At 39.5% G+C, this 12,843-nt stretch overlaps 1 protein-coding gene across 1 annotated transcript in view; it reads left to right on the top strand.

Annotated features, from left to right (window-relative positions):
• The first annotated feature begins 4,642 nt into the window (after positions 1–4,642).
• Positions 4,643–12,843, top strand: part of LOC135210016 (protein PTHB1-like) — a 70,489-nt gene continuing 62,288 nt past the window's right edge. Inside the window, 6 exon segments of the mRNA XM_064242784.1 lie at positions 4,643–4,758; positions 6,325–6,503; positions 6,810–6,922; positions 7,193–7,350; positions 12,040–12,235; positions 12,510–12,778. Of these exon segments, the coding sequence (XP_064098854.1) occupies positions 6,327–6,503; positions 6,810–6,922; positions 7,193–7,350; positions 12,040–12,235; positions 12,510–12,778 (913 nt within the window). The 5' untranslated portion in view covers positions 4,643–4,758; positions 6,325–6,326.

Raw genomic sequence — 12,843 nt, 5'->3', positions numbered from 1 at the left:
ACCAAAGGCAAACTGAAAAGTCAGTCAGCTACACCTTGGCAAGAAGAGGCGACCTGTAGTCGGCAGAAATCATGCACGTTAGGTAATCGTTACATAATTTTTTTTGTATTATTATTAAGCGCTTCATGCATGTTGCTGTCGACCGACTTTTTTTTAATTGGTTATTTTTTATTTGTATTTTTCAAGAAATGCGCTGGGCGCGGGGTGGTTTCTTCTTCCTGCTCCACCACTCCACATTTTCCTCTGTGACCCCACAGAAACCAGTGATTTGGCAAAAATTTCGACGTGGAAATATAAAATCGTCAGTGTTGTTTCTTTCCTACTTCAAAGTTAAGACGACGGCATTTGCGCCAATGACCTCAAAGTAGTGTTGATGAAGTATTTGGAATTATTACCGTAAACGGAGGTGTAGTAATGTCAGGCATTAATGAAAACAAAAACTTGCCATATCGAAAATATAATAAACCCGACACGGTCAACGAACCTCTGCCAATTGTCGTCTGTTCTATTTTCCATTTTTTTTTTTTTTTTTTTTTTTTTTTTTTTTTTTTAATTATACCATTGTTCTGTGGATAGGTGGATGTTACCTTCCCGGTCAGGCGTTCAAAAGAATAACACAATCATACATACTTACGTACATACCTAAATGTATTACTCAAGCATTCTCTGGGCATTACATAAATGAGTCTGCGTACGGCATAAATGCTCTTGATCACCTTTAATACTTAATATTTAGCGCTAATATTTTATCCCGTGAAATACACAGCATACTTACCATCAACTTTGCATTATGTTACGGGGACTGTGTCTAACCGGTAAGTCTCTTTGAGCTTTCTCTTTGATTATAGAGTTGCTTGCAATTCTCTCAACTCTCTGTTACATCATAAGCTTTTTTGTATCTAACTGTATCCTCCGCGGAAAACAGCGGGTCAGATGGCGGTGGTCAGACGCACGGATGAAGAGGAAAAGACACACGGAGATGCAACAGATAACCAGTGCGGTGGGCAAGCCGGCCCATATTTATTATTAGGGGGAAAAGGCACGCAAGTCAGGTTCATCTTCACCCAGGTAGTCCCCTTCCCTTATTACTATCCTCCTCACATGTTTCTTGGTCTTTGTAAACATACAACGACTCGAGGGTAAGGAGGGATCACATCTCTTGGTTGGGGTGAAGAAGATGCGTCTAGCTTTCGTCGTTATTTTGTCTTGGTGACGTTTGGTCGACGAAGATGCGTCTGTGGTTTGTACTCACGCTCTTCACTTCCATACTACTTCATTCATTACCTTCACTTTAAGAATTATTTAGGCTTACCCCAGTGAGGGCCCTCGCAAGACTCATTCTGTTCATATTTCTAGACCAAAGCTATTTCTAGCCTGTATCAGTGTCTGTGTGATCTTTTGATTAAAATGTGTAACATCTTGGTGCACTCTCTAACCACCTCGTATTCCTAGAGTGCTTCGTAGTCTGTGGGACTTGACCGAATATTCCATGACGCAGCAGTTTGAGAACCATATACCTTCAGGGGGGTAGTACATTAACCCGCGCTGAACATAAGTATAGGAACGATCACGTCTCTACGTTTCTACAATCCCTCAGAACAAAGCACTAGACTTGCATTAGCGTATATTTCGTAATGACTAGATATAAATATCATAAGCGATATATGCATATACATAATATAGAGACGTGTGTTGTGACCATAGTACAACAAGCGGTTACCCCTGCTTTGGGATATAACAGGAAAACGAGTTTCGCCATACGTAGGGGAAGCAGTTGTGGGATAACTCCCGCAGAGAGAGAGAGAGAGAGAGAGAGAGAGAGAGAGAGAGAGAGAGAGAGAGAGAGAGAGAGAGAGAGAGTCCCAGCCTGGAGCATGATCTCGTATCCTGGAGTGTGATATAAGATTGTCAATTGAGTTTTTGTACCCGGAAACGAAAGAAAGTTAGGTGAAAATACATATTTGAAAACACGTTAAACTAAATAAGAAGAAGAATGACACGAACTCTAGAACCGAGTTAGTTTGATATCGTTGAGAATTGCAGGCTCTCTAAAACCCTACGGCATTCACTCGTAGTATTTGAATAAATTTCATACACCGCCGCCCCAAAAGAAAAAAGGAAAAAGAAAATAAAACGTAACGGTGATATTACCCAAATACCGAGTTACAACACACACAGTCGCAGAATACCGACCAGTATATTCCTAATTCTTAATTTCTAATTCCTAATTCCTAATTCCACTATTGGAAAAATGGCCTGGCTTGTTCCATATGGATAGAGTTCATCTTCTCAATAATAATAATAATAATAATAATAATAATAATAATAATAATAATAATATAATAATAATAATAATAATAGTTTTTAAAAGATTTCAAGTCATGAATCATTGAAAGCACTCTTGATTCTGATGAAGTTCCATTTCTACTCATAAACTGAAGCGTTTTTTTTATCTACCCTCTCTCTCTCTCTCGTGTGTGAAATTCTAAACTCATGTACATCTTTCTTCCCTAGTTTAGGTTAACTAAAGGTGGACCAGCCAACACTCCGGCTACTTAAGCTACCTTAGGTTAATTTAGGTCAAGTTAATCCTTAAACAGTTGTGCAACAAACTTTATAACATTACCTCTACGGGAAGTGGACGAGGAGTAAAAACACAAAAAGGTCGAAAGAGGCCTTGCAAGAATCCATAGACCTACCTTTCACAAGGGAAGAGGTGGTGCGAGTTAGAGCAAAACAGAAAAAAAAAACATATCTTCCTGTAACCAGACCACTGAGCTGATTGACAGCTCTCGTTTGGCTGACCCAAAGGATTAGATATTTTTACGTGGCTAGAAACCAACTGGTTTCATAGCAACGGGACCTACAGCTTATTGTGGGATCCGAACCACATCGAGAAATGAATTTCTATCACCAGAAATGAATTTCTCGGAATAGCCAATAGGGCAAAGAAGCCAAGATTCGACGGATAAGGAGACAACAATTTTATTTCACAGAAGAAGGTGCCAGTTTTGCGAATGACAAATATAAACTACACAAACTTATCAGAGAATGAACATACAATGGACTATACTGAAATGGTGTAAAGATTCTGAATGAGGAACGTACATACCTACAACAGAGAATCACTGTCTGACCAAGTCATGACAAAAAGGAAATGCCTGCAAGATGGAGATAACAAGTAGGCCTAATTGATGTGGCTCGTTTGAACGCAAAGCATGAGACATAATTATGATATGGTGGAAAGGAAGTAGGAAGTAATAAGAACAATCGTTAAAGGACCTAGCAACAAAGGGTGTGAAGATGTACGGTAAAATCTTGAAGAGCGGACGGAGGAAGCGGTCAACCAACTGAGCAAGAATGGTTTAAGAAAAAAAAACCGGCAAGCATTTAAAGGGAACGGGCTAGACATGGGCGGATGTGGTGAGAGACTGCAGCCCATCTCATAGTATAGGGTAAAGCTACGGTAGCTACCTCCGCTCCCTCTAGCAAGACCGAGGTACCAGAACGCGCGTAGGGAAGGCCATACAAAGTTAAATGGGTACATTATTTTTTACCAATGCCGCTGACAATATTTAATACCTGCGCCAGAGCTGTATCGGTAATGAATTCAACACCACTGATAAGGAAGTGACATACAAACAGAAGACTTGTAATAGGAAATCAATAAAACACACACACACATAATATATATATATATATATATATATATATATATATATATATATATATCATATATATATATAAAGGTATAAGCCTCGAAGGAAAAATAAACAACGGAGTTTCTGCAAGAGTAAAGGACGTTCAGTCGAAAGATGTTGCAGAAACTCCGTTGCTTATTTTTCCTTCGTGGCTTATACCTTTATTTATGGATTTATCGCGTTCCAAACTTTCGTGATTCAGTTATACACACACACACACACGTATATATATATATATATATATATATATATATATATATATATATATATATATATATATATATATATATATATTTAATGAAATCAAGTCTACTGCAAAGTGGGAGTTTGTCAGTAAGAACGAAGAAAGCATATGCTTGGTCAGTCTTGCTGTGTGGATACGGAACGTGAACAATGAGTAAGTTGATGGGCATAGAGATTGCGAACAGCAGAAACGTGAATATGGAAGCGAATAATAAATGAGATAATTATGTACAGATTAGGATAGAAAGGGAAAATCTAGACATTCATTCCATCTATTTTTGTGGGGAAGCCAAATGCTAATCATGGAGGCGTTTGTTATATCGGGTAAGAAATATTGAGAGAGAGAGAGAGAGAGAGAGAGAGAGAGAGAGAGAGAGAGAGAGAGAGAGAGAGAGAGAGAATGTTGCCGAGTTTATACGGTTTATGCATTATGCAATATCTGATCGGATGACGATAACGGGAGTTTTCTTGTAACGTTCCATTGATTGTTATCGATCCCGTTAAACTCATCCATAACATTTAGATATCTAATTTATTCTAATATTATCTCAAAACCTTCATAATGAATATCATCCTTTACAAATATTGCTGATCGTTCACATTTTAGTATTCTAGATTTGAGTATGGAGCCGCAAGAGAATCGTCTGGGTAGATTTCCGTGCTCTATATATATGTAATATCTATGAATATTTGTTTACAATAATCAGCTGAGTTGCTTAGCAGCGGGTGATTTACTCATGTCACAGTGGGATCAAAACTGAGGCCGCTTCGCCGACCTTTTTGTGTTTTTACCCCTCGTCCACTTAACGTAGAGGTAATAACTGAACAGTTTTGTTTGTGTTTTAATGTTAGAAAGTTTGTTGTACAATTTTGAAAGAATTAACTTGGCCTAAATTACCTAATTTAGCCTTAGGTAGCTTAACTAGCCGAAGTGTAGACTGGTCCACCTGTAGTTTGTGTCTACCTAGGCAGTATTAACTTAAACTATGATCTAGATCTGTTACCTATAGACCCAAATCACAGAAGAGTATTTGTATGTTAATGTTAATATAGTTTTTCGTTATTACCTATAGGTAAATACTAGCTATCGGATTTGATCTTTGAATTCCTTGCCAGTAGGTACTACTATAGGCTAGGTACTACATCCCCCATCAATGCACCTCATGCGATGGAATGTAGGCATTACGTAAGGTTCTTTGCAGCGTCCCTTCGGCCCCTATCTGCAACTACTTTCATTCCATCTACTGTACCTCCTTTCATAATATCTTACTTTCCACCCTTTCCTAACTATTGATTTGTAATGCAACTGTGAGGCTTTCCTCCTGTTACATCTTTCAAACCATTAAACTGTCAATTTCCGTTTCAATGCAGAATGGCCTTAATTGTCCCAATGCTTGGCATTATGCCTAAAATCTATAAAATCAAATCAATTGCCAGTACATCAGTATACCTACATTTTAACGACTCCATACCTAGGTAGGTTATCCCTTGTTTTAGGTGTTGTTTATGTAGTGGATACCATATTTTCCAGTCCCCTACTGGTATATATATATAAAGCTTATGGTGGGACTCCAGTGGGAAACCATGGTTTGTAGGTAAATGACCAAAGATGAGTGAATTGCATCAGCAGAAATGGTCTGGAATACATAGTAAATGCGGTAGTTTACAGATTCCCGGGCCAGTTTCCCGGGCTGCGCGACACCCAAATCCATCCGCCACGGTAAGTAGTCCCTACGACCTCGGGTGGCAGGTCACCAATAAGTTATAACCCCTATGGCTAGCGCGCGCGGCGCAACATTACCTCTTGCCAGAACATGCCGTGCTTGCCAAGAATCTTTAAATATGCGGATAAGGCGCGAAGCGCCGTTCCGCCACGGCCTTCCTGACAGCACACACAAATCGATCGTCTGTGGATATGTAGTTGCTCCCTACTTTGTGTGTTGTTGTTTTGGTATCGCCGCCATATTGGTTTTGGTCTTCTTCTGCTGATTTTGGTCGGTGGTCGAGTGGGCCCGCGAATCTGTAGGTGCTCCAAAAAAAATTGTTGAGGACTCAGATGTCATAGTTCATGGATGTATTGTAACCTTACCTTACCTAACTTAACCTAGGCACTGGGTTGTTATCTGACCTTGGGATCTTCTATCCTAACCTGACCTACAGTGTCTTAAATCATTATTGTGAAATACAGAGGTTTGAGGAGGATCTCGGTCACCTCTGTATAGGACATTTCCAATAGAAGAATTGGAATTCCTTGCTAAGCATTTCACTGCCGGCACTTTTGTCAGGTTACAGTATCCATAATACTGTGACAAGATAAACAAATAATAATAATAATGAAAATAATAATTTCTGTGTGTTAAGTTCTTATTCTGTATTTCAGCAATGTCTCTTTTCAAAGCAAGAGATTTTTGGTCTACTGTGGTTGAGGGGGATGGAGGTAATGAGGAGGAATGTGACTCAGGTTGTCTTGTTATTGCCAACATTGACAATTCATCGCCGAGTTCAGAAAAAGTTATCGTTGGAGGGTTTTCTGGAAACTTACGAGTTTTCCTTCCACAGGTAATTTTTACTTTATTTGAGTTAAGAACTATGCCATAACACATGAATATAGCATATATTAGGGATGAACAATGTATACATGAAACACCTTGGGTTTGTATTAGCTGCTTATTGTTTCAGAAATCAGTGCTTTGATTGGTTATGCTGTTGCGATAGCTGCACAGTTACAGGGGGTATAAGGGATAATTTCAAAATATTTTCTTCTCTTTGCAAACAGCTAATATGTGTTCAGTAGAAATTTTGCGTACTTCTGAATTTAAAATGGCTTTCCATTGATGCAAAGCTTAATGATCTTCTTTTCCATAGTCCCACAGAAATGAAGAAGGTGAAGAGGCATTCGGTTACCGTCCAGATCATGTGCTCTTAGAAACCACTCTCAGTTATCCTATAATACGGCTTGCTGCTGGTAGATTTGTTTCGTAAGTAATGCTACGAGATATTTACAGATAGGACATACTGACATACTCTGCTGTATTGTACACTGAGGTCTGTAATGCTGGTTAATTGAGTACACAGTATGAATGTCATTTAATTTTTTTGTGACAATAAAAGGGTTATTTATTCTCATATTTCAGGAATTTTGTGCATAATTTTATTTTCCATTGAAATACCAGTTTATATAATTGATTAAATTTTTGGCAGTTTTATGTAGATTGTAATTGGTGGTTGTTATACCATTTTGTTGACAGAGGTAATGATCTACTTCATCTGTGTGTTTTGCATCCTGATCGTATGGCTGTGTACACAGTGAGTGTCACAACTGGTCAAACTGGTCATGGACATCATTCACGGCTTAGTGTCGCTTATCAACATAAATTTCAACGTCAGGCACATTCACTTACAATAGGTAAGCTTTATTGCCTTCTAAAATGAGGTTTATTTTCTCTTGCATGCCCGTTTGAATTATGTAGTGAAGACTATCAAATCTTTTAGAAATTTTTGGTTTCGTTTCTTGGATATACAGTAGTATTATTTGTCATTGAAAAATCTAATTTTTAGATACAAAATCATTTTTTTTCTGACTCGTTACTATTGCAATACACCCCCTGAACACCTGAACTAGCCCTGGTCACTTACCAGCCCGAACCATCATTTATTAAAAATTTACCAAATCTTTGGTTAAAATAAACGATCAGTGTTGCCAATCTCCTGGCAAAAACACCCTCGTTACCTAGTTACCCCAAGCCCACCCGCTAGTAGCCCTGCCTCACGGGCCGGTCACACCTGCCCTCTCACGTCAATCACTTATCGTTCGCGGTGGAGTACAGATGTATCCACAGCGAACTCCTTTTTGGTCTTGCCCGGCCTTCATTTGCACCTTTGATTTGATTGATTTTGGTGACGAATTACGCATCCCTTTGGATTACGGTTGGATTGCTCTTAATACCTTTGTCATTAGACATTGATTCTGCAAAGGAAGAAAACAAACACAGGCTACGACAACGACTACTGCAATCCTCGGCCACGACATCACAGAAAACGACGAGCGAGTACAACAACGTATCGTCTTTGCCAACAATGCAAGAAAAGGATGAGTACCCTATGACACGATAGTCATTCCTTATGCGTAAATTGTAGGCCTGTCCAATATAATGTAAAGACCAGATGTTTGGAATGTCAGGAGTGGTCTTTGGACCAGATGTTAGGGTATTTCAAACATAGGAAGGTCTCGTATTAAGAAGTAACTGTAGGCAGAAAGAGATAACGTAGATCAAGATAAAGACTTAGAGACAGTGCTCTTTAAGAGACTTGAGAGTACGCTGACATCGAGTATGACATCTCTGTTACCGATTTTATGTCAAGGATTATGTGAGGATAGATCGAGCAATAGGGATACTAAAATTACTAATCGTTCTTTTCCAGCTCCCCTGCCTGGTTCCAGAATCCAGCCCCGGCCCTAACCCCGGTGCTGTTATGGGGATTTTTCCGGCAGGGAATCCAAGCCCTAACCGGTTGCTGGGGGTTATTGGGGAATCCGGGGGCCAAGCCCAGAGGGCAGGATCCGCCGTCCCCCTGGCGCGGAGCAGGCAGTGTTGGCAGCAGATTCCCCTTCCCTCGATGACATCTCTGTTACCGATTTTTAGGTTAAGATATGGTCAGGATAAATCGAGCAATAGGATACTGAAATTACTAATCGTTCTTTTCCAGCTCCCCGCCTGTTCCAGAATCAGCCCTAACCGGTCGGTGTGGGGGTTATGGGGATCCGCAAGCCCAAAGAGGGCAGGATCCGCCGTCCCCCCTGGCGCGGAGAGGCAGTGTTTTGGCAGCAGATTCCCTTCCCTCGATGTGTAAGTTCTCAGGATGAATGAAAAACTAAACATAAACATAGTGTTTAGTTTAGGAAGAGAAGTGCAGGCTTCTTCGGGTCGGTTTTCTATTAAAAGTAGTAGTTTTAGAGGCACAGTGTCCTTAGAGCATCTTTAGGCTTTTTCCTGCTTCGAGTTCCTTGTATCAGAAGCTTTTAGGCCAGGGTTGGTCTTTCAGATATGCTCCTTCGTCTTTAAGGTTACTTTTCCTCTACGTATACGATACGATAATTGTTAATATCGACTAATTCTCCGTTCAATGCAGATTGACTTACGATATTCAGTATGAAGAGAAATCGAATAAAATTAACTACGGTTAGCCTAGTGTTCACGATGATATCGTATGCATATTCAGTAGCCTAGCCTAACCTAAAGTATTCGATGTACAACATATCGGTAGTTATTTTTGTATATTGGCCTAACGCTGTAGGCTTAAGGCATTCTTGACTTCGGATAATTCAATACAGGTGTAATTGAAAAACGAACGAGAATCCGATCTGAGGATAATTAATATGAATGTAATCGAACAGAATGAAGATCGGATTCTGTCCGACTAAAGCATATAATTGTATTATGTGTATCATCATATTGGCGTAGTATAAACACTAAACTCGGCAGTCATTCACGCTGGAATCAGCGGATGACGAATACGGGTTTGCGTCGCCGTATCCATCTCATTCTCTCCTGATTGACTAAAATGACTAACGTAACAACACTCTCACTTATGCCAAGTTTGTACAAACGTCTTAAAGGAGACGTGTCTTCAACTATGTTGACATTTAATATAGTCAATGAGGTATCTATCTTGGGGCATATAATCAGATGTCAGATATAAGGAATTTGTATGTATGACGTCTTCATACGTCTAACAGACTATTGCCGTCGTATTTACATTGAGCTTATGTCAATTACAGTTACAAAGTATTACCAGTCGTATTATCAAATTACAATGACAACTGAAATTAATATTAGGCCTAATAAAGTTAATTTAATTACCTTTAAATATTATTTTATTACTTTTCAATTAAATTACAATTACACTAGCTTGTCGTCAAACAGCACTATTGTAAGGAGGTGTGGTTTAGACAGACAACGATGCCGGCTAGTCTATTTTTTTTTTCTCCTTGGCTTCAGATTCAACCATATCACTTGGTCTCGGCTAATGTTTTTGTCCTTAGTTAGCATATTAATGAATATCTGGATACTTAACTTATGTAACGAAGTCATACTGTTCGTCTTACGATGTAATTTAAGACCAAAATTTGACTGATACGTCTCATTGGAAACTATTTTTTGTTTTTTTTCCCTCGGGTTAGATGGCGTTAAATTTAGGATTCCGTTCGTTTTTCACTCTTTTTCATTGGTATTACGAACCTTACACATATATGTTATTAATCCTTTGTCTGTGTGAAAACACAGTAATGAGCTCTTTCATGCTAATTAGTTTCTTTTACCACGGGCTGCGTTGGAATTCATACAAAAGCTCGGATTCTGTCCAGGTTGCTGATGAAACGTAATTTTGCCATTATTAGCTTCAGCTGCATTTATAACATGAATACAGTAATTACCGTCCCACGCGGATGAATACAATAACGGATGTTGCTATCGGATTCGATTGCTGTCACAACGCTGATCAATACAATAAAGTGATGTTGTTATATGGAGTCGATCGCATTAGCAACAAGTTCTCGTTCGGTTGTTCATAGCTGTACGGAGTTATAAGAGTATTATCGTTAAGATAATACCCTTTTAACTTGCTGCAATTTGCGGAGATGGAGATATTAGACGATCGTAATCTCTCTCTCTCTCTCTCTCTCTCTCTCTCTCTCTCTCTTCCCTGATTTTATCTCTCTCTCTTTTCCCTGCTTTTATATTCTCTTTATCCTAGACGATTGTTTTCCTTTTCTCTCTCTCTCTCTCTCTCTCTCTCTCTCTCTCTCTCTCTCTCTCTCTCTCTCTCTCTCTCACTTTTCTGATTTCATATTCTCTCATCCTATTTTCCACGCTCTCCTAACACTGGACTCATTGTGCAACAGAGGTTTTTCTTCCTTTCACACCTTTTCAAACTTTTTCAATTTCCCTTCAGCGCTGACTGACCTCATAGGTCCCAATACTCGGCCTTTGGCCAAAATTCTATTTTTAAACCCAACAATCTTGCTGTCTGAGTTAGGATTAGAGTAGTGAGCGACTATTAGGAATATGTATAAGGTATTCATGATATGATATATCACAAGAGGATTTTAAGTATTAGGACAGATAGGAAAGAACATGTCTAGGTCTATCTGAGGGTGAGGGTATTCTTTCAAGTGCCAACCAGGCAGAGTACAGACAGGCAGTACAACACTACAAGAGGACATCACTACGATCGACGACACCGTCGCAGACGCACCGATGGACATGGTTGTCTCCTCCGTACATGAGAGGCCTAAGGCCACATGGGAGGTCTTCAGTTAACCTCCATACATGAGAGGCCGAGAGCCAGGGCCAACATGGGAGGTCTTCAGTTTTTCCTCTACTCAGGTGAGGCACATAGCCAGCTGAGAGGAAACAGGTTTGTATCCCTTCCGCACTCAATGAGTTTTGACCTTAGAGTAGAGGTGCAGGGAGTTTTTCCCTCCACATATGACAGGCCTAGAAGGCCACACATGGGAGATTAGCTTGGACGAGTGACAAATGAACTTGAGACTGATCGCGTACTCAATTATATTATGACTGCAAACTAGTACAGTGAAGGGCCGGGCAGATTTGATTCCCCACCTCCAAATTAATGTTGTTAATCGGGCTAGTTCAGGTGTTCAGGGGGTGTATTGCAATATGAAGTTTTTATTGTAAAACTAATATTGTAATACCTACCTGAACACCTGAATGATTCCCACCCTCCTCCCCTCTCATACAGAGTTATTGAGTTATGATTGACGTGAGAGGGCAGGTGTGACCGGCCCGTGAGGCAGGGCTACTAGCGGTGGGCTGGTAACTAGGTAACGAGGGTGTTTGCCAGGAGATTGGCAACACTGATCGTTTATTTTAACCAAAGATTTGGTAAATTTTTAATAAATGATGGTTCGGGCTGGTAAGTGACCAGGGCTAGTTCAGGTGTTCAGGTAGGTATTACAATATTAGTTTTACAATAAAAACTTCATTTCTATGTGTTGCACATAATACTTGAGATGCTGCAGATGCTTGTTATTTATCATGAGCATAGACATTATGTAATTCAATTCTGTTTGCAGGTTCTTTTGGTGGTGTGAAAGGAAAGGATTACATTGCTGTGCTGTCACTTGATGGCATCCTCACTGTCTATGAGCAAGAAAGCTATGCCTTTCAGAGTTTCCTTCCAGGATTCTTGTTACCTGGTCCAATTGCTTATGTATCCAAATCAGACAGCATTATAACAGTTGCATCTGACTGGTGTCTTCAGTGTTTCAAGTGAGTGGAAAATGCAAGAGGATATTTTTATTTTTGTTTTAGCTATTTGATTTTTAATTGAGCAAGATTAAATTCATGGGTAGTATTGGAGTATGGGAAGTATTCATAAATGATGTTTTCAGTATGTATAGCATCTCAAACACTGTTTTAACATGAGTATTTCTTCTATTTTTCATTTGCAGTAAAAGCCACCAAAGGTGCTTAAATACATACTCTGATTTTCCATTGTTGCTTTGGTAAATGTATAACTTTATGTATTTTCGAATTTTGGCAGGTATCAAGTTCTGGCATCTGCAACAGAAAAGGATAAAGACAACACCAATAACAACAATAATAGCAGCAAAGGAAAGCGACTGGCTCCCGAGTGGTCTCGCCAGTTGAATGGGGAGGCTCTGGATATCATAGTTTTATGTCCACCGGAGGGACCAACAAACATTTTAGTCCTTACTTTCCGTGCCATTTATTGTTACAAGGAGACTGGAGTGCTGAGATTTGTCAAAAAACTGGAATACAGCCCATCATGTTTTATGGCATTTCCTGTTGGTAAGTTTATTTCTATGTAAAGCTGTGTTTTACTTGCTATCAATCTTGTTTTAGTTGTAAACATT

The sequence above is a fragment of the Macrobrachium nipponense genome, chromosome 39, assembly GCF_015104395.2.
Source record: "Macrobrachium nipponense isolate FS-2020 chromosome 39, ASM1510439v2, whole genome shotgun sequence".
Lineage (NCBI taxonomy): Eukaryota > Metazoa > Arthropoda > Malacostraca > Decapoda > Palaemonidae > Macrobrachium > Macrobrachium nipponense.
Note: the sequence above shows the minus strand (reverse complement) of the source record. Positions and strands in the feature narration are given on the sequence as shown.